At 50.8% G+C, this 26,889-nt stretch overlaps 9 protein-coding genes and 1 non-coding gene across 10 annotated transcripts; 4 read left to right on the top strand and 6 right to left on the bottom strand.

Moving 5' to 3' along the window:
- Positions 1 to 1,854: 1,854 nt before the first annotated feature.
- Positions 1,855 to 3,151, bottom strand: BO97DRAFT_420808 (trafficking protein particle complex subunit 13; the record flags this gene model as incomplete). Its single annotated transcript, XM_025696681.1, has 5 exons — positions 1,855 to 2,148; positions 2,226 to 2,744; positions 2,798 to 2,921; positions 3,006 to 3,012; positions 3,085 to 3,151. 5 exons carry the CDS (start codon positions 3,149 to 3,151, stop codon positions 1,855 to 1,857), a joined length of 1,011 nt encoding a protein of 336 aa, XP_025555663.1.
- Positions 3,152 to 3,353: 202 nt separating this feature from the next.
- Positions 3,354 to 5,081, top strand: BO97DRAFT_383064 (RING finger protein). The gene is made up of 6 exons (XM_025693337.1): positions 3,354 to 3,990; positions 4,043 to 4,209; positions 4,313 to 4,374; positions 4,429 to 4,661; positions 4,712 to 4,833; positions 4,915 to 5,081. The coding sequence occupies exons 1-6, from the start codon at positions 3,623 to 3,625 to the stop codon at positions 4,992 to 4,994; spliced, it is 1,032 nt and encodes a 343-aa protein (XP_025555662.1). The 5' UTR covers positions 3,354 to 3,622; the 3' UTR covers positions 4,995 to 5,081.
- A 457-nt stretch (positions 5,082 to 5,538) lies between these two features.
- On the bottom strand, positions 5,539 to 7,413 carry BO97DRAFT_136208 (CENP-N/CHL4 family protein). Its single transcript, XM_025690075.1, has 2 exons — positions 7,377 to 7,413; positions 5,539 to 7,194 (listed from the first exon to the last, which is right to left on the bottom strand). Exons 1-2 carry the CDS (start codon positions 7,384 to 7,386, stop codon positions 5,723 to 5,725), a joined length of 1,482 nt encoding a protein of 493 aa, XP_025555661.1. The 5' UTR covers positions 7,387 to 7,413; the 3' UTR covers positions 5,539 to 5,722.
- A 1,431-nt stretch (positions 7,414 to 8,844) lies between these two features.
- BO97DRAFT_383059 (uncharacterized protein) lies at positions 8,845 to 11,034 on the top strand. The gene is made up of 2 exons (XM_025693336.1): positions 8,845 to 9,193; positions 9,280 to 11,034. The coding sequence occupies exons 1-2, from the start codon at positions 9,160 to 9,162 to the stop codon at positions 10,578 to 10,580; spliced, it is 1,335 nt and encodes a 444-aa protein (XP_025555660.1). The 5' UTR covers positions 8,845 to 9,159; the 3' UTR covers positions 10,581 to 11,034.
- A 255-nt stretch (positions 11,035 to 11,289) lies between these two features.
- On the bottom strand, positions 11,290 to 13,551 carry BO97DRAFT_402899 (putative bZIP transcription factor (MetR)). The gene is made up of 2 exons (XM_025694612.1): positions 12,894 to 13,551; positions 11,290 to 12,270 (listed from the first exon to the last, which is right to left on the bottom strand). Exons 1-2 carry the CDS (start codon positions 13,171 to 13,173, stop codon positions 11,651 to 11,653), a joined length of 900 nt encoding a protein of 299 aa, XP_025555659.1. The 5' UTR covers positions 13,174 to 13,551; the 3' UTR covers positions 11,290 to 11,650.
- BO97DRAFT_136144 (uncharacterized protein) lies at positions 13,262 to 13,748 on the bottom strand. The gene has a single exon (XM_025690074.1). The coding sequence runs from the start codon at positions 13,650 to 13,652 to the stop codon at positions 13,350 to 13,352; it is 303 nt and encodes a 100-aa protein (XP_025555658.1). The 5' UTR covers positions 13,653 to 13,748; the 3' UTR covers positions 13,262 to 13,349.
- A 39-nt stretch (positions 13,749 to 13,787) lies between these two features.
- BO97DRAFT_t48 lies at positions 13,788 to 13,878 on the top strand. Its single transcript has one exon. It is a non-coding gene; the product is annotated as a tRNA-Leu (tRNA).
- Positions 13,879 to 14,076: 198 nt separating this feature from the next.
- BO97DRAFT_467820 (putative DNA mismatch repair protein (Mlh3)) lies at positions 14,077 to 17,357 on the top strand. Its single transcript, XM_025699683.1, has 2 exons — positions 14,077 to 14,529; positions 14,578 to 17,357. The coding sequence occupies exons 1-2, from the start codon at positions 14,283 to 14,285 to the stop codon at positions 17,184 to 17,186; spliced, it is 2,856 nt and encodes a 951-aa protein (XP_025555657.1). The 5' UTR covers positions 14,077 to 14,282; the 3' UTR covers positions 17,187 to 17,357.
- A 532-nt stretch (positions 17,358 to 17,889) lies between these two features.
- On the bottom strand, positions 17,890 to 21,694 carry BO97DRAFT_136099 (guanine nucleotide exchange factor). The gene is made up of 2 exons (XM_025690073.1): positions 21,039 to 21,694; positions 17,890 to 20,985 (listed from the first exon to the last, which is right to left on the bottom strand). The coding sequence occupies exons 1-2, from the start codon at positions 21,540 to 21,542 to the stop codon at positions 18,013 to 18,015; spliced, it is 3,477 nt and encodes a 1,158-aa protein (XP_025555656.1). The 5' UTR covers positions 21,543 to 21,694; the 3' UTR covers positions 17,890 to 18,012.
- Positions 21,695 to 25,226: 3,532 nt separating this feature from the next.
- BO97DRAFT_135973 (uncharacterized protein) lies at positions 25,227 to 25,776 on the bottom strand. Its single transcript, XM_025690072.1, has one exon. It carries the CDS (start codon positions 25,683 to 25,685, stop codon positions 25,308 to 25,310), a length of 378 nt encoding a protein of 125 aa, XP_025555655.1. The 5' UTR covers positions 25,686 to 25,776; the 3' UTR covers positions 25,227 to 25,307.
- Positions 25,777 to 26,889: the final 1,113 nt, after the last annotated feature.

Below are 26,889 nucleotides of genomic sequence, written 5' to 3'. Positions count from 1 at the left end.
CGGTCTTCTCAAGCCGCTACTGCCAGGCCACAGGAAATCAGGCACGCTGTGCAGGAACCAGCATTAACCCTGCAGGGTTATCAAATGGTTTGCTTCTGTCCAGCCCCCTCCCTCCTGAGCGAAAAGCAAAGAAAGGGACGGAAATAGCACTGACTAACCAAGAGAATGGTTCCTTACATAAACCTACTTCCCCGGACTTGCTGATCCGCATTAACGGTAGAGAGAGGGAAACTGAGATTTTATGCATCCACTCAAACTCGTATATGCTCGGCATGATTGATACCCCTGCGCAGCACAGAATATCTGGGCACCGTTCCGGACATGACGGAGCAATTCCGATCTGGCTCTGAGGCTAGGGATCGAAGCAGTTTAGACTCTCAGCCCAACGGCTGTTGCTCATTGCTGTTACATCATGTTGCAACGCCTTTCCTTACTGGGCAGCCCTTCCCTTCTGACGTCTTATAAGTTAAAATCCCGGGTCTCGACATCATACTTGAGACTTTTGGCCTGATATGAGTCGGTTCCAAGATGTTCGGGAGCATAACTATTCAGACACATGCACGAATTTGTCTGATACTGAGTAGGCCGGGAGAAAAGGGAGGGTGGGTGCTAAGTACGACAGGCAAGGTAAGAAGGATTGGGTAATATCTTGTATGGGCTTCCCCCGGCTCCGTTCGCATTTGCCCCTTTTCCTATACAGTGGTGCCCCCTGCACCAGTCCCTTGAGAAAGTTGGACATGGAAGTTCTAGTATACTATGGTGACATACGATGAGGGCAATACCTCACACAGCTTCGATCGCCTCACCACCGTCTGACTGTTACCCATGAATCATGCTACACGGTTAATGCTATTGTGTCTCGGACATAGCAAGCAAGGCCTACCAGCGGGCTAGACTTCCAGTGCCGAGAATATCTGAGGTACTACTACTACCACCACTACCACCACAAAACTCATCACTACTACCATTGGAACGGTTCCGACATACCACTCCGATTATAATAAGCCCTCAGCGCTAATATCAGGCAAGAAGGCCAAAAAGAGGGCCACGAATGACACACGATACACATCCATAATATAGTTATATATGCATTATTACCACTAACCCGTCCTCATTCGTTACCTAACGTACAGACTTCATTAGTGGTTCGCCCTCCGCAGGCGAAGGACTTGACCTAGGCCCCGGATGAGAAATCCTTTTCGTAGTGCACATATAGCCCAGACTCTATAAGTTTTGTCTACGTAGTCTGGATTCCGATGTTTAGAAGGTCTAGACAATCATCACTCGCCCAAACACACTACTTTGGTTCTCATACAGCCCCGAGATCGACGAACGAACAGCACATGCCTGGCCAGATTCTGATAAGGAACTTTTCCAAATACTGGTCGCGACCTATCAATAGAAGCCAACCTTCCCCGTTCTTGTCTCGTACCTTTGTTAGCCCGATTTCCAACTAGTCAACTCAAACAGACATCTGTCGACGGGAATTCCCTGCTTCTGCGCGCCTGTGGATCAAGTGTAACCAACCCAGCTTTCAGATTGTTGTCTCCGGCAAACACCACGACTTGGCTCTGATCGATACCCCGGTAGGCGACGCCATATGCCCTTGGCGTTTCTTATCCATCGTACAGCTTGGCACTGCATTACTGCTGAGTTGTCCAGATTTTGCATATTTGCACCTGCAGAATATCACTCGTAACTTGCCCCCCTGCGAGCATGCGTTCACTGCGATGTTTCGCATGGTAATAGGCCGATCGGAGCGGTTGGGTAGGCTGTTACACAAGAACCAGAGACTACTCATAAGCTACCTACCCTAGGGTACCAGAAACGCATTATTATCCCCTTGCTTTCGGCTCATGCCCGTCGTCGCGTCAAGAGGTTCCCCGTGGTCAGAAATCCTTTATCTCCCATTGCACCTCGCCACTCGATAGACAATTGGCCTAGGGCAGCCCGTCCATCGCGTCGCATGTCCTTATGTAGGGCCTCGAGGCCTTCCTGCTGCCCTTCCTCTTGCTCAACCAAAAAAGCAACTTGCAGGACATCGCGTGGATGTAGTGTCGGTGGCTGGGACTCTGACTGATCGGATCCTTCTAGATCCCAGTTCAAGGAAATCGACTTGAATGGTGGTTTGGGGTTGAGTCGTGTTTGCTGCCAGAATCAACATGTTTCTAAGAAGACACCATGGTGCTAAAATTAACCAATTCTTCAAATCACCTGTAACCTACCTTAACCACGACGGGACCATCACCCACATTCTCCAGCTGCGCCTCTAGTGCGAAGCGGAGCAAGCGTGTCTTCCCGTATGGACCCAAACTCTTGTTTTCGACTTCGAGCGGCGCCAATTCGGAGGCCTTGGTGCGTACACTCAGACAGGGCTGAGCAACGAACTGATAGAGTTTGCGGAATGTCCGCACTCTCCCGCTTGCTGCCTGCGCGTCCGTGCCTATCGACGTCTCTGTATAGCTCACACTGACCGCTAGTATGTGATTTCCTTCCTCCTTAAGATCAAACCGTACGATTTTCTGCAAAGATTGGCCCTTCTGTAGCCCGTCCTTCGAAGCCGTATCTTCCGCAGGTTCAAGATCCAAAGACGATACCTGGGAGGGCGTTTGCATTTCTGCGACAATCCGGACAGATGTGACAACACGTGATGCCTCATCTTCGGACAACTCGTTGTTTGCACTAAGGGTGCATGCAAATGTCTCGCCGACGTATGCAGATCCGAAGGCAGGAGGTAGGGTCAACTTAGAGGAATGGTGTCAGTGACTGAACGTTAGAGCATCGCTGTATCAATTACATTAGGCGTGAGGATGAAGTGATCATCCGTGTTATCGGCGGGGTAGCTTAGTGATGCTTTGCTTGAGATCTTCGTATTCGCCGCCGGCAAGGGATACTGGTAGGTCAAGGACGGACGCGATAGCCTTCGGCTTAAGTCAGGGAGAGAAGCGTGCTTGAAAGGCGTCGAGGACGAGGTGTAAGGTGTGCATAGGAATGCCATCACTTACCGCAAGACTGAACGATCCTCAAACAATCAGTTAGGCGCTTCGTCAGAAGAGAGAGATCTCCCAGCAATGTGATGCGTACCTTTGAGAGAGACCGCATGGGGCTCTTTAGGGGCATCGGCGCCCGAATGGGCACGAGGACGCGCCATTTTCGGTCCTAGGTAGAGAGCTTCTGTGCCTGGGTGCTAGTAACATGAGCTCGTAGGAACGTCATTTCGGAGAACCCCATCATTATCGGCGTGTTAGCCTACAGGCAAACTGGGCAAACATGTCAAACATGTCAAACCTCCGCATTAGGTGGGCGCTCTCCTAATCCATGATCGACCACCATCATTATCAACCTTACGGAGTAGTGACTCTCGAAAAGCACAAACTAGTCGACTATCCCGGACATTGCATCTTACATCAGCCATTTGTTTCTCTTTCGCTAGCAACTTCCAGATTGCACGTCTCGGACCCTGATTTCTCTGACCAAAGCAGTGGTCTGTTGTTTCAGGTCTCGGAAGTAAATCGCTTATCAGTTATCGTTCCTATCGGCCGCCACCGCGAGCCTTCAAGAGCAATCCTTCGTTTCATGAACAACCTCTTTTAAGTTGTTATTAACGATTTTCAGTCCTGCGATGGGTGAACAATTAGAGGGATCTGCTAGCTTGCAGACTGCCAGAAAATCAGCACGTGGGCTTCAAAAGGAGCATGCAAAGACAACGATACGCGCATCTGCTGTCTCGAAAAGGAAGCGAACTGCTGAGGAGATCATAACGACGACGACGACCACTACCACAACTAAAAGACTACGAAAGACCGCCTTCAATGATACGATTTCGAGTAATCAAAAGGTGATTGATCTGACTGAAGGACCTTGTACCCCTCGAAAGAAGAAAAGCCCCCAGAAGCAAGCGCCCAGTGGACAGGAGCGGCGAGAACGTAGGTTCAGGTCGCATGCCCCGCAGTCTTTCAAGGAGAGAGCCGCACGTGCAGTGAGTCAACGGTAGATATCTTCCGGCTATCATCACTTGGAATCTAGAGCTGATTGTCTCAAGTATGTTCGTTGTGGGGCACAGCGTCACTCTTGTTGATGGTGTCCTGGTTATGAGCTTCGATATTGTTGGGACCACTGGCAACCTTTACAAAACCACCATTGGGAAGGTGCCCACCTGCGACTGTCCGGATGCGCGCAGGGGGAACCAATGCAAGCATATCTGTTATGGTACGTCTTGTTCTCTTCGACTATCACCCCAATCCTATCACTATGTCGCTATCTCTTATCACTCATTGTTATTCTATGGTCCTAACAATCATGGCAATTCAAGTATTGATCAATGTCTTGAAGGCCCCGAAGGACCTTCAGTACCAGTTGGCATTCCTATCATCGGTAAGTGGTCTTGCAAACATTGCGCCCTGTAATGGATTGGTCCTCACCTGCCAGGAACTCCGAGGGATATACAACGGTTCCTCGCTTAGCAAAGAACACTCCACTGAGGACAATGGTGGCAACAGAAAGCCTGTCGAGGGAGACTGCCCAATCTGCTTCATGGAGTTCGAACCCGAAAAGGAGGATATTGTCTGGTGTCGGGCCGCATGTGGAAACAACATTCATAAGTCTTGCTTCCAGCAGTGGGCTGCAACCCAGCAGTCACAGGGTGTCAGATGTGTCTATTGGTTTGTTCTTTATTATCTCAATGCTATAATCTGTTATTGACCCAGTATAGTCGTTCACCCTGGCAGCCGGATACCGAAAATGTGAACGTGGAGGAACTATCCCGCCAAGGCAAAGTTGGTCGTGATGGTTACCTCAATGTCGCTCACCAGTTTGGCCTTTCGGGACGTCGCGGTATGAAGTCTCTTTCTAGACACACCATTTTCTCATACTCCGGTTGCATATGACGCATGGCTGACCATCGACTCTGATTAGACGTTTCGAGCTATCATTCTTTCTGGGTGCACCGGCAGCGATATCAGCATGAGGACGACTGGGATTACGATGACTATTGAGGACAGATGTGCTAAATGAGCCTACTCTACTGGCTTCGTGGAGACGTTATTTCGTTTTTTTCGCCGTCTGGTACGGTCATAATCAGGTATTATCAACTTGCTTGCGGCCGCGGAAGGTTCTAGGAATCACCTGCTGCATGCAATGTGGCTGGAGGACTTCGGATATTCGCCTTTTATTCCATTACCATTATCAAGCTTAATTAATATGAAGCATCCTTCATCCCAACGCACTGGTGATGTTGAGGTTTGATTGATCCACCAAGGGCTGCCTTGTTTTGATGGAACATATACAATCTGTCTCCTGTGAAGTTCAACGCCACGGGATACATCAAAACCGTCCTCCGACTGATCTTGAGACATATGAATTAAACTCGCTGTAGCCTAGCCAATTCGCGCGCGAGAGCCGACGATGGATGACCCAGCGTTGTCTGAAGTTGTTGCGCCAGCTTACACAATCCGAATTGGCCGGGTTGAACCAATGTCGATGGCCCGAACAATTCAAGACAGCCTATATCGCGTGTGTATAAGCTTGTGCCGCCATACCTCCCATTTCTGCAGCAATGACGGTGCTCCCGTACTATCACGGGATAGGTAAAGAAACGCGATTAGATTCGATCTTGGTTTTTAGGCTTCTTGAGGTCGAGCGCTGTTCCTGTCTCAGCTTCAGCACCCCATATGACATTATTAGAATGCATCAAATGCACAAGCGTAGCTCATCCCTAATGAGCTCACCCATCGGCCCTGGGCACTCTCTTCCCCTTCCTCACCATAAGAGCACTGACGCCCTCCTCACCCGTCATCCACGAAGGCATTTTCTCCGCATCGATGATACCCAACTCTGCAAGCTTGTGAACTCCACCGATCACATCCGTACCAGTGAATGTAAGCGAGATCGTCGGCTGTTGAACCTGCTCTGTTGCCGTTGCACCCCCTGGCAAGGCATCGAGCAACCGAACATCCAGCCGATCGAGCGGTGCAGAGGATAAGGTACCCGAAGTACCGAAGCGGGACTGCAGCGCTAGGGTCCGTCTCTTAGATATGCCGCCTGCTTTGGTGTCTGTGGAAGACCGTTTAAGTGGTGGTCCATTCTTGGTAGAACTCCCCCTTTCATCGGTCGCAGTGTTTTCTTTATCGCGGGATTTTTTAGAGAGGATTGACATCGATTGGCGGACATGCTCATCTGGGGAGACAGTATTGGATGGCCGCGGATCGAGTGGACTTCCTTCCAAGGCGGCGTCTGCGAAGATGCTGAATGCGCCGTTGGCGCGATTGGATCGGCCGGGGCCCCGGAGGGCTAAGAGAGCTTCAAGACTCTTAGCGGTCAGGGAGGTAGGCTTGAGGGTATAACGGTGGTGGGGGAGGGAGAGGGCCTTGGGAATGGCGTCTCGCACCAGGCGCTGGAGACTGCGGGCGTCGGTTGCGATTGGGGAGTTGGGTGTATCGCGGCTAGCCTTGGATGCGGTCGGGGAAGAGGCGATGGATGTGTAAATGAATGGACAACTGTCTGGGAAAGCGACATAAATGATTCTGGCCGAGTCAGTGAGCGATTCGACCGCCTGGCGGGGGGCAAGTTGGTAAGGCGAGGTGGCTACGAAGACGCGGAGCACCGTGAGGGGGAGAGAAGTCGACCGGGCAAGGTGATAATGTGCTTTCACCAGGGGAGAAATTTGTTGCTGGAGGCTGCTCAGGAAGGTCGATGCATGAACACGCGGTATGCATGCGGAGAGGTCATTCGAGGGTGAGCTGTTGATGCGAGAGAGTTCTAGAGCTGTCCAGCGCAAACCTGCGGGGTGGTCGTCCATGTAGCGCAGGTCGACCATTGCCAATTGGCGTAGAGTAATGCCATGTCTCCAGTCACCTTCGAGGATCCGATCTATGACCTCACGCTTTCCTCCCTTTCGAAACTGCAGTTCCTGATAGGCGTTGCGAACACCGTTGATAGTGCGCTCGGCAGGATAGGGAAGGAGTCCTTCCTCGTTGCCATCCTCATCTCCTTCGGCGTCTTCGTCGACTTGAAGATACGGGGGAAATTGCCGCACATTGCTATCCTCGAGCCACTGGAAAACAAGGTCAAGTAAAGCCTGGCGAGTAAGCTTGCCAAACGTCTTGATAAGCGACGGGTTGGAAGACGGTATATGAAGGTTGTTAGGAAGACTGGCAGTTGTTGGTGCACGAATAGACTTGAACCGAGCCATTATGACTGGCGAAAGACTGTGGTATTAGATCTTCGGATTCAGATGCATGACCGCGGCGCGTAACCACGGCGATGATGGTGACCGGCCCCAAGTGTTTGCGCTCTGCGATCTCAACTTGGTCGCGACAAACAAGGATTGGATTCCTGGGGCACCAACAAACCAAGTCACGTGGCGATAAAGAACTTACCAACAGACATACTCCATAGTCCGCCAGAAGCGAGCTGCAACCGAGGTATGGGATAAGGAGAATGGCTACCTGAGCTTCATTACCGCTAACCGCAACGCAGACTATTGGCGTCTTTATGCCAAACAGCAAGGAAAATCAGGCCCGAAATCTGCATCACCTCGGGGTTATATTTGGCAGGGGAGGAAGCACGCTGGATTATTCTATAGTGTCTAAAAGAGCTGGACACCGCGGGATTAACTTTTCTTTCGTAAAACTGGACTCTTGCTTGGCTAGATCATATTAATTTACATATACCGCTAGTCTTTGCTCCAGGGGTCCTTAAGAAATGCTTCAGTCGGAATACTCTGGCATTGGCCTGCACATCGTTCTGCCACTTTACAGAAAGTCTCACTCAGTCCACAGCTCAGATACATTTACACGCTCCAACTACAGAACTCGGGAAAGATTAAAAATATCAACATCTCGTTTCCTCAAGGAGATGGGGCCAGACGAAACTAACATTATTAGCAAAGCCAACAAGGGTCTAAGTCAAACGAGCAGGCCTTGAATCATAATTTTTAGCGATGCAGAAATTCCACGGCTCCTAGACCTTGGTCGCCTGATTCACCTCGCTTGCAGGGGAATCAACATGAAGGGGCTATATTGAGATTAATCAAGCTTGCATAAAGCGGGTTGTTATCCACGAACCAAGGCCAATGTCAATGTTAGGAAGCAAGGCGGTTCTGGCATGGTGCGGGAATTTACTATTCAGTGCGCTTATGGCAGGTTCCCTGGCACCAGAGATTTTACATTCTATGTGTCGCTCCTTGAGATGCCGCTTCAGCCTGTCACTCCCCAATGCAACCGAATGCCTTTCATTACCCACTAAAGCTGCATTTGCATGGGACGTGGACATAGTTGGAGCCCTAGAAGGTATAGAGCAAGCCTGGTCTGCCGGGAAGGTACTTAGAAAGTACAGGACATGCACGCATGAGTCACTTGCCTAGAATTTGGGGGGGGGGAAATGGACAATTGAAGACCGTGCAAGATTCTTGTGCACAGATCTGCGAAAACCATGATTGAGGAATTGGAGATGCGCCATTGAGTGCGCGGCACGCAAACCAGCCTGAGCGGGCTATTTGACCCATGCTATGGCCCTGGATAAAGGAATGATGGGCCGCAACAGGACCCAGCGAGAACCCGCCACATTAGCCTGCCTGCCCCACATAAGACAACGAGGCTGAGATGTCTACATCTTTTGGTAAAGTAGAAGGCAGCAGCCAAGGCAAGAGCGATAGGTATGGAATTAGGACACTGGGGAAGTGCGATGGAAGGGGTAAGGAAGATAGGCGAGAAGAAGCGACGAGAACAATAATAGAATGGAGGGGAGGCACCGCTCGATTTGGACCGACGGTCATTAATCATCACGTGCCAGGCCTGGGCAACACCTGACTAGCATTGACAATGAATGTCAGTTGTGCAACTCCCACACCTTTCTTTTTTCCTGCTCTTCCTGCCTCTCAGTTCTTCGTCAACTTGGTTCCAAGCGCATTCAATTTGATCGTTGTGTTTTGCCCACGACGCTCCTCCGTCTTATCCCTGCCCCATTTCACCCAATCCATCGCCTTCCCCTCTTCCCCGGGTTCAGTCCACTCATTCTGCGGTGTTTATTTGATCGGGCAACAACAAGACCTCTACATTTCAATATCTGTGACCGCTAGAGGGAACGTGATAACTTGCGGCTTTTCATTCAATATCATAGCTGAAAAACGATTAAATCCTCATTCTCTGGAAGGGCCGAATAATGGCCACAACAGAGGGTCCCGCCAGGGCGCATGGTGCGCAAAGCAATATCCCCACCCCTTCCCCCCTCCTCCCATGTTCTGTTTCCCCTCCAACTGTCTAACGCACAATTTTGGCACAGATCGCAATGGACGTCGGCACCCTTTTTCCAGTTGGATGAAGCGACTTGCTAGTCTGAAACACTCGACCGATTCAGGTTCCAACCGTTGGTCTCACAAGCGCCATGCGATACCGAAACACAAGAACCGCAGTTCGAAGAACAACCCCTACCCGCTCTCTGGGAATACCACCGCTGCCAACCCTTATGGCGACTACGCGAGCGATGCCACCGCTTCGGAATTTAGCGCCGAAACTGATGGGCAGTCTGGCTCTCGAAGCGAACCCTCAATCGCATACTCCGGATACGAGCACCAGCTCCCAGCGACCAGTGCTAAATCTACCGCGCCGACTATATCTACGAACGGCGACACAGCTATATCGGACGCAGCATATTCGAAGGCAGGTACAATGGTTACAGCAGGAGGAGGCATCAGTTCACATGGTGGAGGCGAAGGAAGCACCTTCTCATCGCCTGCGCCGTCTGTCCGGTCACTGACCACCACTTTAACCACTGTTCAATCGGCGGCGCCATCGGGTCACCTCTACAATGCACACAATCACCATCAAGGTCTCTCTCACACCAACTCCCTCCAGAATCACGCAACGCAGCAGATCCAATTCACTCATCAGTTTCCTTCCTCGCCAGCCACGGCTGTCCCGCCCCACCTTACCCCTCACAGCCACTCAGTTACGTATAGCACCGCGACGGCCAACAATCTCCTTACCGATAACGCGTCGATTCTGACACTGGCGTCCTCATCCAAACGACGGCGCCGTAACTCACTCGATACCAACGCCTCCGTGCGCGCCTTAGCACCATCTTCGGTCTTTGGCGGCAGCCGGGAGAGCTTGCCTCTGAGCGTCCTCAGCGGCACAATTGGCGAGCAGCCGTCCAATACCCCCTCATTCAATGCTCCAGGCGTTCTCAATCGCCCTAGCTTGGTTGGGCTTGCAAGTGTTGAGCGCGCCAGCGTCTATTCCGCCTCAGGCGCTACTCCCTTGGCTGGAAATGCCGAGCGCGGTAATTTCTACAAAACCGCCACCACGGCCGGCGATGGTGCGGGCAGCATCAGTGCAGCCCAGTCACATAGCCGCCACGATAGCAATACAGCCAATCTCACCGGCGCCGGGATCAGTAATGCGTGGCCAGGCCCATCCCTACAGCAGCAGCAAACAGCCGTATCGGGGCGCATCAGCCGTCGCAGTTCAGGATGGGGTGAGATCAACGGCGACGAAAGTGACGAAGAAAAGATCATAGAAAGAAAACTCGGTGAAAATGAGCAAAGCCTGGCTGAGCCAGTGAACAGAAAGTCTGGTCAGTAGGCCGATGGGTTGTGCTAGAAGATTGGAAAATCCTTATGCCTCCATTATCTGGCCTTTTTCCATGAACTACTTTCCGCCACATGCTCTTTCTATCGTTTACACACCAGATGATCGCAACGAAGTTATGCAATGCCAGATAAGAGATTTTATGACAGTGACATATTGATTCCGAAGCTTGTTTCCTTTCTGTTTACATGCTCTGTATCCATTTCCAGCTCTACTTTGCCCGGGTAATGACTGATACGCGAAAGGGAAAAGGCCGGGCCCAGTGTATTCTGTACTTGAGGCGTCTCGGGAGTTAAAAAGTGGCGTCCCCCGGAACATTCATCTACTACCGGCTTATCTATTATTTTCAGGTTCCTTAAGCGACGTTCAAGATCGGGTCATGGGAGAAATTCTGAATTTATGGGCGGTTATCTGTTCTTCGTTGGCGGCTGTAAAGATTGAATCTATGTTCTTTTCATCAATCATTATTTGACTCGAGGGCGGGTGAATGCAACAGTAGAGCTTTGCTGCTCACGACTCTTAAAGAAGTATGCGGTTCATCACAACTGCGTTCAAGTGCTTTAGATCCACATACATCCAATTGATGCGATGCAGATTGTTGGACAGGGACCCGGCCCCCACTTGGACTGCATCCATTTATACTTAAGGCATTTTCGAGAACCAGAAAGCTCTAGAAGGTGAAGTGGAATATGATATATCATTGCTTCGGTATCATTCATTATCATACTATTATAAGAGGAGAAATCACAATGGACTAAGCCACCTGGGATTCGTACTGCAGAGGTCCGACTTAAGCAACTGGAATAGCACGCTGGCCTCCTGGCTAGCACACCCCTAGAACCGTTCTTGTCATAGACAGGCTCCGCATGCGCCAGACACTCTCCACACACGTACACCAGCCAATATTAACATGAAGCATCACAAGTAAAAAATGACTGAGATGGAGAATTCCTGGCAGAAAACGTGAAGATCTACAAGAGAAGAAGAGAAGAAAAAGAAGAGGGATGGAAGATTAGGAAGCGCTTGCACGCAGGCGGACAGAAGACGAAACAGAAGAAGCATTACTAGGCTGTGCCTACACCAATATTGGAGTCGGAACTACTCCGTTCGCTGTCCTTCTGTTGTGATGCAAGGAACTTCTGGAACATGATGGCGATATCGTTCTCTGACTTCTTGGCCTCTTCCGAGGTCTGCCCGTTCTTCTCTGTGATGAGGTTCTTCAGCCACTGGTTCTCCAATTCCAGGGCTGTGACGCGAGCCTCCAGCGCCGTGTTCTTCTCCGTGGTCTCCTTGACGGTTTTCTCGAGAGCCTGCTCGCGCATCTTCTTCTTCACACGAAAGCGGGCGCTGGCGGCGGTGTTGCGCCGGCGTTTATCTTCCTCCGCCGCAATACGGGCAACCTCTTCCACGCTCATATGTGGGGCCTTCTGGGTGTTCTTGCGCTTTGGGGCGGTGGTGGATGTGGAAGGAGCGTTGGTCGTAGCAGCGGTCGCAGCGGGAGAGGACATCGATGCCAATGACTGCGGAGAATGTTGCGAAGACGCCTGGCTAGGAGCGGGGTTCGCATTGAAAGGAGCGTTCGGCAAGGGCGGAAGGGCGGCGAACTGTTGGTTTCGAGGGGGCATAGGCTGCGCGTTGACGGCATTCGCATTGGAGGGAGGGATGTCGTTTACGTTGCCAAAGCCTTGAAATGGAAGTTAGTGAATGGTTCAGATGCTGTTTAATCTATCCCCGGAGAAGAGATGCTAGCGGTGAAAACAGCAGCTTTGATGTCAAGCAAACAAACCAAACCCCTCCGCCTCCGCGAAGTGGTGAGCCCAAGGCACCACCGCCCATCTGCAGCTTCCCATACAATATCACGTGATATTGCGCAATTGGTGGTGCGGCTCACGCTACCAATGCTATTGGCAAGACTAGTGCACGTTTTGCGATCGCGACACAGACGAAGGGATCTCATGCAGGTTGGGAGCCAATCAACGCACATGCGGATGATGTGCTTCACCTCGGCAGCGCAGCTGGTATAAAACCCGTGCTCGTGGTATGATCTTGGAGGGGCAAGATTGTTCCTGAAGCAGGGTATGGGAAAAGGATCAAATGCAAGACATGAGCATGGGTATGGGCGGGTCTGAACATGCGCTAACAGGCAAAGACACGACAACGATGGGTGAGTTGGCTCAATGCCTAGGGCTTTTGAAAACAGATGCAGAACGACTCTTTTCAAATGCAAAGCGCCTTAGGCTGATTTGCGGCAGCATATGCTCGACTCCATTATGAAAGTAGGCGGTAAAGAGAAGTTTCCCGACTCACCTCCCAAGAGATTCAAGAAGTCCATGTCGGAATTGGCATTTTGTGTGGCCTCCTTCTTCACCGTGGTCTCGTCTACCGAATCGAACGCAGGCAAGTTGATGTCGCCGAAATGATCAAAGTCGAAGAACTCAGTATTGGTAAAAAGAGAAAGATCGGCATCAAAATTATAGGAGTCCTGCTGTTGCTGCTGCACGGCCTGGTCATACGGTGATGGGATAGCGTTCAGATCTTCCAAGTATTGGGAGAAGTTCGGGGCCGGACGACCGTTGTATTCAGACATGATGGAAGAATGAGGATGGTCGGCCCTCTGTGTTCCTCAAGACTATCGAGCAGCGGGAATGGTGTAGGTCAATCAAGAGGACGATACCGGTCGGTGGATTATCGTAGAGCCATGCAATGAATGACTCCGGGTTATCCGATACCGATGAGGGAACCCCTCCAGATTATTCTGTAAATTCAATCCGATCGAAGTGGAAGGGCTAAGAATCGCGAAATAGAGTCGAGAAAATTGGTGGTCGCGGTTAGTTGTCGAGGATGGGTTGTCGATGGTGGGATTGTCTGGGGAAGAAAGAGAAAGACGAAGAAGGCGAGCGAGTGAGTGAGCGAAACGGCGGAGGGTTGAATCCAACCAAAAGTGGGACACGCGGGAGGCCGAAAATGGGCACTGGCCACTGGGCAGGGCAATTTGCGGCGGGGGTGGATTATGATTATTAAGGCACGTATCAATGAAATCAGCGCGGCAACTTGAAAATGATTCATAACACAAGTGACTAACAACCACTCACTTCGCTAATATCAAGAGTGGGTGATTCCGGGACTTCCTGATCTTCGAGCCGAGCTCGGACCTCTTTTGCTTGTATGTAGTATAAAAGCGGCTTCAGGAGAAGAGATAAGGGCAAGATGGCCGAGTGGTTAAGGCGGGAGTCTTAAGTTGTTAAGTCATCTCCTGACGTGAGTCGCACGGGTTCGAACCCCGTTCTTGCCAATTTCTTTTTCTCTCGGAGCCTCCGAGAGGCACCTGCGAGTCACATGCATGGCTTCTACTTGTTTGATTCACATCAGCAGAGAAACAAATAATTGGTAAGCGCAGATGAACATCGATCGCTTATCATCACGTGATGAACGACATCATCTCGTCGCTGTTGCCTCTCTTTTTCTCTATCTCTTCAAACACAAGCCTGCTCTCTGTTTCTTTTTCTTCTCTGCACTGCCTGGATTCTACTGGGCTGGCCCAAAGATGACCGCTCCAGTCTAGCAGAGGATACTGCCAACATGATTACTTCCAGGTGATTGCTCGCGATCTCCAACGAAGGCCTTTCTGTCGGCAAGGCAAGCGGGGCGGGCTACTCGATTAGTGAAACATGCTGGTCTACGTAGCTGCTTGCTGCAATGAACACCAATGACCGGACGATTCAGCCCTTGCCACCGGCTGTGGTGTCGAAAATAAAGTCTTCGACATCCATTACCAGTCTCAAGGGTGTGATTATCGAGTTGATCAAGAATGCCTTGGATGCAAGTGCTCGTACAGTCTATGTCACCGTCGATTTTCCCCGCGGAGGCTGCATCGTGGAGGATGACGGAGATGGCATTCCGCCCGTTGAGTTCCACCCAAGTGGTGGGTTAGGCAAGGCGCATCGTATGTTAGACATCGCTTTTGCAGTCTTTGTACTTATTTGAAGTACAGATACTTCACAGCTTTGCGCAGAACGAGTTGTGTACGGTCATAATGGGTCATTTTTGGCCTCCTTATCCGCCTTGTCGATGTTGACCATAACATCACGTCATTTTCGGCATACTAGCACAAATACTATTGCATTTCACCATGCCACCCCAGTCGTCCGGTTAACCCCAGCCCCGGCATATCATGAACTTAGGTTTAGCGCTCATGGCACAAGTGTTACAGTCAACGATCTGTTTGGCAACATGCCAGTACGAGTAAAGAGTCGTGCGTTGGCTCTACAGAAGTCCGATGAAGTGGACCGGCAATGGGATGACCTGAAGCAGCTACTCGTAGCGCTTATGATAGCGAACAATCAACTAGCGAAGCTTGTGATCATGGACGCTAATAAGGAAAAGAAACACTGCTTATATCCGAAGAACGGAGGCCATGAAACAGGTGTGATGTTGGACCTCCAACGCATCAACTCTATTTTAAATCAAGCCTGTCTGGTGGATGCCAGAGGTTTTGAGCACTGGGATGTCGTGTCGGCCAGTGTTTCGGGCTTTCGAATCCAAGTTGCTATATCATGCATTCCCAGTCCCACAAAGAAGGTCCAGTTTGTCTCTCTGGGTACAACCCCCCTACTACCGTCTAGTAGTGCCAACATATTCTACACTGAGGTTAACCGTCTCTTCGCGTTATCCGACTTCGGTGCTGCGAAAATTTCACTGCCTCAGTCAGTGAAAGATAGAGCAGCTGTGGATAGCTATGGGACGCTAATGGAGTCTAGTTCCAAGGTGTCTGCCAAATGGCCCATGTTCTACATACGCATCATTACTCAGCATCGTACCGATCTCGATGGTGATACTCAAGGTGTTCCTGAGTCAGACCAAACCGTCCAGCGTATCTTAGATGTCCTTGGAGCAATGCTGAACGAATTTCTCAGTCAGCGGGGCTTACGACCGCGCGCCCCAGCTAGAAAAAGAAAGATCGAGGCAACGGTGGATGCTGTGAAGCCCGACGAATCTGAAGCCGAACGCTCAGATACAAGTGACATCACGGAAAAGATTTCGAACCGTCATATAAAGACACCTAATCTACGACGAACGCCAACCGTCAGTCACCACTTCGGAGGCTGGTCCCGAATCAAGAGCGCCAGCACCAATCTGAAAAATCATAGTGCAAATTTGGCATCCAAACCCACGATCGCAATCAATCGAAACCTACCACAGAGGTCAGCGCTACCACCTGAAGTAGCTCCCGGTGATGAAGGAGTTGCACAACGTTTTAGGAAACAAAACCACTACGCGGCCTGCAATGAGACTAACCCAAGCGACAAAAACTCTGACCAAATCATCCCCTGGACTGACCCTTACACGGGTCGGGGCCACTTGATCAACTCCCGGACCGGTCAATCCATTGGGGCCGAGTCTTCAGCCCTTTCCTTACGGCCGCGGTCCACCGGGTCCTTCTTGACGAAGCGAAGTATCAAAGGCCAAGATCGACCCAGATCCTCCATCTTGCCGCGGGCCCGAAATACCTGGGTCGAGAATCTCCTGGGTGATTGGAAAAGCCCAATATTTGGCCGTCCTGAACGACCCATCGGCGCCCTCGACACTGAGGCGAGCCTCCGAACAGATACTCCCATTACTCTTCAATCACACAACTTCGGAATGTCTAAATACCGTGGTAAACTTCGCAAGCATGATCTTTTCAATTGTCAAATTATCGCACAAGTCGACAGGAAATTTATTCTCGCCGAAGTTCGACCTTCCTCTTCGAACCCTAACAGCACCCTGATTCTGATTGATCAACATGCTGCCGACGAACGCTGTCGCGTCGAGGCGCTTCTAGCTTCCTTTCTCCCCACTAAGCTTACAGACGCCCCCCCGGCTGTCAGACTCGCGGATCCGATCATATTCGAAATTCCACCCACGGAGACCTCGATATTCAGAAGGTACCAACAGTTCTATAGAGGGTGGGGGGTAGACTATTCGATTGAACAAGGCCCCAAAGATGCGACCGCCTTCGTCTTCGTGAGGGCACTGCCCACGCTCATTGCAGAGCGGTGTCGTACGGAGCCGGAGCTGGCCACGGAGTTGATCCGTGAGGACATTTGGCAACGTGAGGAGAGCCGTCGTGGCTTGGGTCTTCGCAAGGATGAGAACCTGGGCATATCTCGTTCAAGTACCGGGCAAGGGACTCGCGACGACGCCACCAGCAGCAGCAGCAGCAGCAGCATCGGCAGTAGTATCGTTGCTAGCAAGAGCAGCTGGGTCAGTCGCCTAGACGGCTGTCCCCGGGGCATTGTCGACCTGCTCAATTCGCGCGCTTGCCGCTCGGCAATCATGTTCAATGACATCTTGAGCGTGGAGGATTGCCGAAGCCTGGTGTGCCGACTGGCAAATTGTACGTTTCCATTTCAGTGTGCGCACGGAAGACCATCTATGATACCCATATTGGATATCAAATCATCCATTTCACCAGGCTTGGCTTCGGACCTGGACTGGGACCGAACAGACGAGTATACTTGCGACGAGACATTCGATGGTGGCAATTTCACAGATGCGTATAAGCGTTGGCAATGCATTACATCAGAGCTTCTTTGGGAGAAGTCGAGCTTACGGCTGTAGCTAGACAGTATACATCTGCAACATGAGAATTAACCAACTTAAGATCACAAGTGACCGTGCATTAATTTAGGGGCCAGGTTGCATTAGCCGTGAGCCTAATATGTGCAAGATAAATGATACAGCCCTTGGTTCCCCGTCCTTGTGCCATCCCAATCCAAAAATACCCGGTCCATCCAATTTCCAGTCCAATGCGAGTATCAATCCCTATATCCATATCCAGAGCCCGACCAAACCGTACAGTTGAATGTAGTGCCATCGAGACCGGACACTGCGCCAATCCCTATGAATAGAACGTTCAACGAAGACAACAAAATAAGTAAGTGGTGTCAATAATAACACAGTCCCTCATGGCCAGCAGAATGCAATGCTCCGTTGAAATCGAGGGCACATTATGAAGTTTCATGCTCATTAATACACCATCTCAAGTAAGCAAACATGAGGAAAGAAAGTATGAATCAGGCAGATGTTCACCCTGTCTGAACGTTAGGTAACCTGTATAAATAGTCCGAATAAAATGGGTATTGTTGTTTTGTATGTGCCATCCATGTACACCGAACGATCGCAGTGTGATATGCTGCATTTCCCCTATTCGACGACGAGAGAAACCCCATCAGTAATTGAATCGCGCGTGCCACATCGGAGTGGTGCAGAGGGGGCCGAAAAATGAAAACAGAATTATGAGGTATCCACAATGAGAGGGCGAAAGATAATGACAATGTCGAAGATAAAGAAGTAAAGAAGAGTAAGGTGGTAAGTCCGTGCCAACATGAATTGAAAAGGCTCGTAAATCGTAACTGGCTGCCGTCATGGCTGAAATTATCCAGATTCAGCCGTTTGTAGCTACCGATTTTGTTTTTGAGGGATGCGTCCATAATAGAAAATCAAATTTGTCCTTGGCATTCTCAAGAATGGAAGAGGAACTGGACTCTGTCTGCAAGGTGCGTTGCTGTTGAGGTGCCTCACGGGGTTCTAGGACGAGTGACCGACGATAAAACGTCTGTAGACTCTTTTCGCCGTTTGAACGAACCCGAACTAACTCGTTTTGCATCCAAGCCTGCAACTCTGGAACCTCAGTGAGACGGTATGGAATCTGGAAGCGTTGCAATTCGCTAATGATTTTCGCCGTCTTCATGTGCTTGTCAAAGTTGATCACGGCCATTTCCCCATCGTCCGTGGGCAGGGAACGGAGCGGCTGGTTACCGTGGTCGACGAATGTCAGGTCGGTCAGGTAGGTGCCGACAAACGGTAAACAAGGCGGTACATGATTCTGTAGTCGCTGCCGAAGTACAGCGTAGTTGCGCGAGACGTCGACAATCCCACGAAGAGACTCGAGTGTAGTCTTCGTCTTCTGGGATACAGCCTCCCAAGTCCGCTTGAGACGCGATATCATCGATGAGTTCAACGAGCAAATGATGGCCATCAAAGAGTCGTAGTTGTTCAGCTCCAAGCACTTGTTCGCAATCTTAACCCAATGCTTGATAATAGCCGCCCGCTTCTTCGGTTCCTCAAGCTGGAGTATCGAGTCTGCCACAAGGTGCGCCAAATCTGTCGACAAGGTTGACATGGCGCGAACATTGACCGCCAGAGAGGCAGACTTCTTCATCCACTCGGTGGCAAGCAACTCCTCGGGCAAGATAGCACAGAAGATCCGCGACTCTTTGATGGTGAATTGGCGGGCCAATTCCAGAGGGTCGAAATCGAGGATTGAGATGCTGCTTTCCCCTGTCTTCCACTGCTTCAACAGACCCAGCTCCTTCTTTCCCAGGACGGGGGGGGGGAGGGGTGTATCAGGATGAATATATTGGGCGGTTGCTGTATTGGTCTTTCCTATCGAGGAAACCAGACGCGGCACAACCGGGCCATGAACCATGGAAACCTTCTCCGCAAGTTCCAGGAGACGCTTGCTGGCAGTAGGCAGGTTATACCTGAGGTTCGTGTTGGCAAAACCGATAATATAATCTAGGGCGGCGTTGTCACAATCATGCCGCCAGTGCGACTCAAGCCAGCCCTTGAAAACGTTGTATACGCGAAGACGAACTGGCCCTGCGGCGTGGGGGGTGTCACCAATGTAGTTGAACCGATCAACTAAGGTTTCAGCGAACTCCAAAGGCGACGCGAATAAGCGGAAGGTCAGATAGAACGTCGAAACGAACATGGCATCCGGGGTTGATTGATGAGCTGTGAGCTTCTCGACGAGAGCACGAAGGCTGCCGCCCATCACCTGACCGTCTTTGAAGATTAGTTCGTGAGCGTAGGTTCGCTCGAGAACGTTGGCCTCAGTTTCTTCATGCTCTTCGGCCAGTGTGGAATGGCTCACGCTGCCCCTCAAGTGAGGGATCTGGTAGCTGTTCCCGATATCTGGCGAAGTAGCTCGGGTCGACGTCTGTGAGACGCCGCTCATTTCTGAATCCCGAAGGCGACTATGGAACGTGAAGCTACTTCCATTGCTTGTTACCCCACGGCCAAACGAATCACTCGCCTCGGACTTAGGCTGACTGTTCCGGTGTTCAAAAGATTGCGTATCATGGGAAGAGAATGAGAGTTTATCCAAACTCGTTGAATGGATATTTGTGGACTGGAAGGAGGAAATCTCGGTGTTAGCGGTGGCTGGGGTGATAGCTCCACCACGCGATTGGAAAGAAGAAGGGGTGCTGTCATCAGTCAGTGCCGGAGGGGAGGACGAGTAACCAGCATCAGTCAAATTAGGGATCTGAAGAGGGGGAGGCAATCGAAGCGAGATATCCTGCGGGCGGGATGAGTCACCGTCGAAAGTGCCCTTCTGCGGCGGTTGCGGGGTCAGGTTCAGGTCCGGCAGCATTATCGCCGCAGGGGCCACATCCTGGGGCATGGCCTCGAGCTCAAAGTCGCCACAATGTTCCAGCATCGAGCGCGCTTTGGCCAGGCAATTCCCCGCCGCGCGGACACAGTCCGTGGCGGCGTCCACCAAGCGCTTGCCCTCATCGGGCAAAAACACTAGCTCATCGTCAGGGGAATGAGGTGGGCGGAAGGCGTCGCGCGCAGCGTACACTAATTCGGAAAGTCGTTCGTACATGGCGTCTCTGGCCTGTTCCAACAACCCACTGCCTTGTGGGTCATGCTCACAGGCGGCCTCAATGACCGTCAGTAGAGCCCGGCACGAGCGCACGGACTGCTCTGTGGTCACCACTAGTTCCGTCGATGACCGCGACTGAAGATGCAGCCCAATGAAAGAGCCCAACACGCCAAGAAAGGCGTCGTATGACGAGTTCAGTCGCTCCGACGCTAAGTTAGGATTCCGGCCAGCGGCAGCGGGTCCCGAGTAAGATACTCGGTGGGATATGGAAATCCGCTTAGTGGCCACCGACACAGATCGCACTGGTTGCGCATCTTCCATGCAAGTCGATGCCCGACTCATATCTAATCGGCTCCGGTTAAGCAGTCTCGATTCGTTTCGCTCAGTCTCCGCTTCTGACGGTGTTCTTTCCGTTATGGATTGTGCCTCGGTGAATGTCCGCCCCGAGAGGTCGTAGTGCGTTGAGTGTTGCTCGAGTTCGGCGATCGTCCTACTCAATCCAACCTCTTCATTCCACACATCGAGGAAGCGAACCCCGCGAGTCACAATGCGGAAAGCCTTGAGCAGCATCTCATCCACCAAGTAGTCGATATCATCCTGCATAACATTCTTCTGAGCGATTTCCTGGAACTTTTTGGTGGTCCGGACCAAGGACGACAAATCCGCCAGCAATCCCTTGCGGTTCCTGCGCAAACCGTCATGATTTGTCACCAGCATGCAATCGCGGGTGAGGCATTCGGATTTTTGCTTGAGCTCTGTCAGCCATGAGGGGAGTCTCGATTTGCATAGCAGCAACCTACCAAGAGATAACGGACACCAGCGATCAAGCCTCGTACTAGGTCTTGATTGCCCGTATCGTTTACAACAAACCCACACTCACCTCGGATGATGTCCCAGAAGTCGGTCAACGCCTTGAGCAGTGGGCGCATTTGTTGTTGATCATACGCTTCACAATAGTTTGTGGGTAACCAGCCCCGGGCGCCTGTATCCAACAAGGTGCCATCGGCCCAGCCATTGGTGTGAACGGAATGTACAAGGATGATGTCGCCTTGGTCGAGCGGAAGGGTGACGGTTGATGGGGACACATTGCCCGAAGGGTGGTAAGGATAGAATGCGCGAAGATAGTTGTGAAAGACAATCCTTGGTGTTTCCGAACTGTCGTCTCCACCACTATAGGGCGTGAGAGGAGGGCTCATCTCGAGATGATGCTGAGCGGAGTAGGAACGGTTCATGTGGAAATTCGAGTGCCCTTTTTCAATTTTCAAGGGTGCAATATGTCGTTTGGTTGATTCCATCGAGTCCATTTTTCGTCGTGCCACGCTTTGCAGCGAGTGTCAATGCCTCTTCGAGCTTGAGGAGGCTTGGCCAGACGCAAAGGTCACTGCCCAACTCTTAAGCGAGTGAAGCGATAGTGAGCATTCTCAAATCGAGTCGAATATAGTTTGCAGTAGAGAAGAGTCCGTCGAAGAACGGATTAAAGAACAGATCGCCCCAGCGTATAAACCAAGCGAATGATCTAAGGATAACAACTGTGCTAGAAAGGCTATTGTAATGGAAATCTGTCAAAGACGTTAGTTCGACAGCGCAGGGTGCGAGACTTCCACCCAAGTCAATCGTGGCGGCGTGCTCTCCGGGAAAGGGCTGGCAGGAGTGTTTGGAGGATGTTTGGGAGGGGATGGGTGGTTCTGCATATCTCCCGGAGAATGCCCGATTTCTGGGAAGAAGCCTTGAAAGAATGCTGGGGAAGGGCAACCGGTTGCTAACGCACCTGCGACGCGATCTCAGAGAACGAAGGATCCAGATAAAGGAGCGTGAGTCTAATGATATAATAGGAGCAATTGTTGGCAGGGAGAAGTTGTCGGGGGTGTCAGTAGTTAACCTCGAGACACGTTCCTTGATGCCGGATCAGAAACGAGGAGCGATGTTGCGCACGAGGTCGGGAAATTGGTAGGGACAACAAACAACCGGTCCCAAACAAGGAAAAGGTAGGGCGAGCAACGGCCACAGGCACCCAAGTCCTCAGTTGGAGAAGCCTGTCTTTTTGTCGCAGGGACCAGCACGCAACGAGGGTCGAAGTGGTGAGTTTCCAAAGCAAGGACCACGATGCGACCCCGGGGTGGGCAGGGAAAGCTGAACAGGGCCGCTTGGGTGCGTTCGAACGAGAGGATAACCCGGACAACGAATGAGGAGCGTTCACTTTCTTCACAGTGAGGGCGATGAACAGCGAGTGCAATGGCAATGACGACAGGTGCGAGCGCGAATGTTTCGGGCGGATTGGACGAGGAGGTACGCAAGGGCCGTGTCGAAACTAAGACAGGACGGAAGGGCCAGTACCTTAGTACCGTCGAAAGGGTGGGAATGAATGCAATGTAGACTGTGACTCCTGGAGATATAGTTTGGGTATCCCGTCGCTTCTTCCGATTGCCACCGGCAGCAATGAATGAATGATCCCAATTTCCACGGCAGTGGTCGCGGGACCACTGAATAATAATGATAGTGTTCGGCACAGAGATAACCCAGTATAGTAATACAGTCAAACAAAACTTGATTGCCAAGAGAGCGAAGAGAAAGGGAGGTGGACAAAGGAAGCGAAAGAGGGAGGGAGTGGGAGAGAGAAGGAGAGAGCGTGTATGAAGATTAGTGTGTCGAGCGATATTGTTAGAAGAGAAGAGTCGGGAGAAGGAGGAGAAGGAGGTGGAGCCCAAAGTAGTAATTGAGGGACGGGGGGAAACTCGGGAGAGGACTCGGAGGGGGGAGAGAGGCAAAGCAAAGCAAAGCCAAGCACCGGGCCAGGAGTTCTCCAGACTTCAGACTAAGTCACTGTAGTGTAAGTCACTTGTAAGTGTCCTACAATTTAGTGGTGATTATTTTCTAGTTAGTCGAGTAGTTTAGTTGACGAGGTGACGGGGTCTAGAGAGTTCTAGGAAGGCGAGTAGTGGCCTCAAAGGTGGTTTATTCAGTATCCACAGAACCGGTGGATATTCCAGCAGTGCATCCCTGACTCATTCGGGATGTGGAGCAGGCGATCAGTTCCCCGTATGTGGGTTCTCTTGGGTAAGAGCAAAAGAACTGGAGTAAATGAATCGAATCTTCGTGTCTTGAGGTGAGAGTCACTACGCGGTTGGCAAACTCCCGATAATAAGTAATAGTAGTCCTGGGTGGTAAAGGCAAGAAAAATGGAGATAGACTGGAAGGAAGGATGAGTGAGTGAAGGATGAAGGATCGTGATAAGGATGAACCGTCCCGGCCTGTCAGAATGATCACTGTTAATATATTTCTTCCCTCACGTCGTAGCATGTCTCCAATTGAAGCGTTTCCCGTCGACTGTCTTTCCCCGGTTCGATTCTGGAGACAAGTTCTTTTTTGTTCTTCCCTGTCGATATGAGCATTTCGGTGTTCTTTGCTACCCATGTCACTTCGATTTTCAGGGACCTTTCTTATTTTTTCTTATTATCTCTTCCTAGGTTGATCTCCCATTTTGGTCGCCAAATGCAGCTAACCTTCTAGTACCGCCAAAACGGCTAGGATCTGCCCGCAGCTCTCCCATCACCACCCTGATATCATGGGATTCCGCTTATTGGTTTCATATGGGCTCAGGGCATACGGAATCCGATCCCGATGCTTGTGCTCAAGTTGTTACTGCCTGGGATTATTTGCTCCAACCTGACGATGCGACAAGTTGACTGTGGCGAGTCTTTCTAAAGGGGGTGGGTGGATTGCCTGATCCAACATTAAGCTGCCGGATTGGAGCGCGGAAGAAAGAGTGGCCGGACTAAGTCATCACCTCCTTTAAGTTTGTACCTACTCGAACTAAATAACAATGCATTTTCTCAACCATGAAAAACGGTCGCTGTCGTTACTAACTAGTGGTTAGTCAGTTTTAGTCAGGGTGATAGGAGTACTAAGGTACTGGACTAACTACAATCACTAGAATTGTAGCCAGAGAGCTCCACAGGGCGAACGGCCCAGGAGAGACAAAAGAAAAAGGATGAGAAGGAAATAGAAATAAAAACCAAAATAACATAGGGCCGGCCCATCTTTCTGACCATTCAGCGATCAGAACACATATTAATGTTAATATCACGGGCAGCGGTTGATTGCTCCCTTTCTTGGGTGCTGGATGCAGTCAGCTAAACCGGTTTTGCCTTGTCCCACCGAGCGAGAAAGTGTGCAATGACCTGCATGGATGCCGACAGGGGAGGAGAGGGGGGGGTTTTTTCTCGAGTGGTACTTTTGAAGAGTGGGGAAGGAGATTCGGGCCAGGCATCTTTTTTCTTTTGTTCGTCCGCCGCTTTCTCTCTTTAGTGTCGGCCAGATAACCTCTTAGAATCGAAAGTTTTGGGGTTCTCAATTCCCCTGTCGAGATGGTAATCTCAAGAAATCATGGCTGGTTCTCTGGCAGATGCTTATGCTGTCGCAACCTTTGATCCTTCTCCATTCTAAACTGCCTCGGGCGTAGTTGCCTCAAGGGCCAAGCCACTAAGCCCTTCATGGTGGCGAGGCCACGCCGATTCCCCTCACGTTGTATATACGTACGCAATTTCACTGAGGATCTCCCAGCCATCCGGCTGATCCTCTAGGCCGCCTTCCACCCAAAGTCCACGATTATTGTTGCTGTGAGTGAGTTGAACTGTATGGTATTTGAAGGTAATGTTGGGAAGATAGCTCCAAATCCTCCATGTTCGATAGGACCGAAAATTTGGGGTTTTGACCCAAGAAGCGCGATCGGCAACACAGTCTCCAAGTCATTGGGACACTCCTTCTCACGGGTACTTTGGACAGGTATCCGATGCACCGCTAATTGTCCGGCTTACATTCATTCCAGTAGATCTAGTTTAAGCTCTGGAATTTTCTTATCGCGTGGTCTCCCGTACTTCTCGCCTGATGGCGCCGCTGTGTTCTTGTAATTCTCCGTAAATTTCATGTTTGTTCTTTGTTCGTTGTGATGAGTTCAGTAAGCAAATATCATGAGATGATAGCTCCTCATCAATACTAGCAAGCAAAATCAAGATCAACCACACACATTAAGTTCTGGTGGCAATGTCAATCTTAGGCAGTGTTCCAATATCTTACAGTTTGACGGGCACGAGAACCCTAATGGCCAGGGAGTACTCCGCACAGCATATAAGATCCTGCTCCGGTTCTTCGCCGAGAAAGCACCGCGTACGAGAAACCTTTATCGCTTGGCTATTCGGGCAGGACATCCGCCAATTGAGGAAACTTGGAAATAGAGCTCGCAGCTGCAGATTTATATCAATCAGAAAGCATGATTCATACGTCAGTTGGGCACCAAGTGACAGGTCGCATGTCACAGACCCGAGGGAAGGGAAGGATGCTACCATGTTTAGGCCAAGGACGTGACAATGGCAACATTTTTGGAAGCTGATTGAGGTCACCAATTGTATCGCGGCTGTTCCACGAAAGAGAGACCGACATTTTGTAGACATAGACTGCCGGTCTATGACACAATCGAGCAAACGCCGAGCATGATGACCATGCTAATGATCAATACAAAAGAACTGCGATCTCTCTCGCTTCAAGGTAGAGCAGTTAATGCTATCAAGGACACTCAAGCTAAGGAATCGATCCTGCCCCCGTTCTAGAGCATGACCAACTGGTTAGGCCTCACATGGTGTGTCCAATGGAATACCATGTGGTCTCCCGTACCTGCATAGTGACCTTGTCTAGGGTGCAGCTAGCTACGAAGCATGATGTACCCCGTACTACCTTGGTGTCTCGGCAGCAAAGGCCATTCTCGGAAAGAACGTACCACCTCCGTGTCTGCCACCTACTCCACGGAAGAGATTCGCACCCAGGTCTGATGCTGTGTTTCGTGTTCACCCGTACTTAGACACCCCGGATCGTCGGGGCCCATGGGTAATCGGCAATGCAAGGGGAACGGTCTGCTGAATATCAGATGGTATTTGAAATTCGAGCGCTACAATATATACTTCTCGCCGATATGACCTCTGAAGACGTTTGATAGTGAGCCTTGTGCCCGGGACCTCATCTCAGTAATCAGAACAAGTTCAGATTCATAATCTGAATCTAACGGATATGAATGCGATATCACATGGTCCTCAATCGGGTCTAGGGAAGTTAACCAGCATCGAGATAAAAATTGGACCGTCGACCCAGCTTACCGGGTTCAATAACAGACCGCATTGCTCAATTATTCATCAAAGCCGATCGACCTTATGCTGGCGACTTCTTTGTTCTCTTTCAGTGACGTGATTCGAATGTGAATAGTGTTGAACTCTAATGCCATGCGAAACGCCGTCTCCGTGGTCGGCCCGGCAATACCTGGGAACGTCACTTGTGTCCTGAGCCTGGGGCGTGGCTGACAGCTGATACCTATTTGGGAACTTTGTGTGACCTTCTCGCCTTTCCTTGACTCCAGGGACGTGGATATGAGGGTCGGATATCCTTGCGCTGCAAAATTCAAGCCCTTAAGCTCGGTTCCCATTCCCAGACCTGATCGCCATATTTCATTCCAGGACCTGCTGGATTGCGAGAAGTCGAGCAGCTCCCAAACACTTCAGGTACTCGGACCTTGCGTCGGCCGGCAAGAGTTGATAGTAACGTGAGCGGGCACAGGGGCTACATAATACCATACAGGGTAAGCTCCAAAAGAACAATTTCAGCTTTCCC

Source organism: Aspergillus homomorphus, assembly GCF_003184865.1.
Source record: "Aspergillus homomorphus CBS 101889 unplaced genomic scaffold BO97scaffold_3, whole genome shotgun sequence".
NCBI classification, from domain to species: Eukaryota; Fungi; Ascomycota; class Eurotiomycetes; order Eurotiales; family Aspergillaceae; genus Aspergillus; species Aspergillus homomorphus.
The sequence above is the reverse complement of the archived record's forward strand: the minus strand, read 5'-3'. Positions and strand labels throughout refer to the sequence as shown.

Excerpts from the sequence above, each read along its gene's own strand:
- BO97DRAFT_383064 (XM_025693337.1), top strand. The coding sequence starts at position 3,623 with ATGGGTGAACAATTAGAGGGATCTGCTAGCTTGCAGACTGCCAGAAAA. Across the intron at positions 4,210-4,312 it reads ATGCAAGCATATCTGTTATG|TATTGATCAATGTCTTGAAG; the intron begins GTACGTCTTGTT and ends TGGCAATTCAAG. Across the intron at positions 4,834-4,914 it reads TGGCCTTTCGGGACGTCGCG|ACGTTTCGAGCTATCATTCT; the intron begins GTATGAAGTCTC and ends GACTCTGATTAG.
- BO97DRAFT_136099 (XM_025690073.1), bottom strand. The coding sequence starts at position 21,542 with ATGGACTCGATGGAATCAACCAAACGACATATTGCACCCTTGAAAATT. Across the intron at positions 20,986-21,038 it reads CTGGTGTCCGTTATCTCTTG|CAAAAATCCGAATGCCTCAC; the intron begins GTAGGTTGCTGC and ends ACAGAGCTCAAG.
- BO97DRAFT_467820 (XM_025699683.1), top strand. The coding sequence starts at position 14,283 with ATGAACACCAATGACCGGACGATTCAGCCCTTGCCACCGGCTGTGGTG. Across the intron at positions 14,530-14,577 it reads TGGGTTAGGCAAGGCGCATC|ATACTTCACAGCTTTGCGCA; the intron begins GTATGTTAGACA and ends TTTGAAGTACAG.
- BO97DRAFT_402899 (XM_025694612.1), bottom strand. The coding sequence starts at position 13,173 with ATGTCTGAATACAACGGTCGTCCGGCCCCGAACTTCTCCCAATACTTG. Across the intron at positions 12,271-12,893 it reads CTTCTTGAATCTCTTGGGAG|GCTTTGGCAACGTAAACGAC; the intron begins GTGAGTCGGGAA and ends TTCCATTTCAAG.
- BO97DRAFT_383059 (XM_025693336.1), top strand. The coding sequence starts at position 9,160 with ATGGCCACAACAGAGGGTCCCGCCAGGGCGCATG. Across the intron at positions 9,194-9,279 it reads GGGTCCCGCCAGGGCGCATG|ATCGCAATGGACGTCGGCAC; the intron begins GTGCGCAAAGCA and ends ATTTTGGCACAG.
- BO97DRAFT_136144 (XM_025690074.1), bottom strand. The coding sequence starts at position 13,652 with ATGAATCATTTTCAAGTTGCCGCGCTGATTTCATTGATACGTGCCTTA.
- BO97DRAFT_135973 (XM_025690072.1), bottom strand. The coding sequence starts at position 25,685 with ATGTCTACAAAATGTCGGTCTCTCTTTCGTGGAACAGCCGCGATACAA.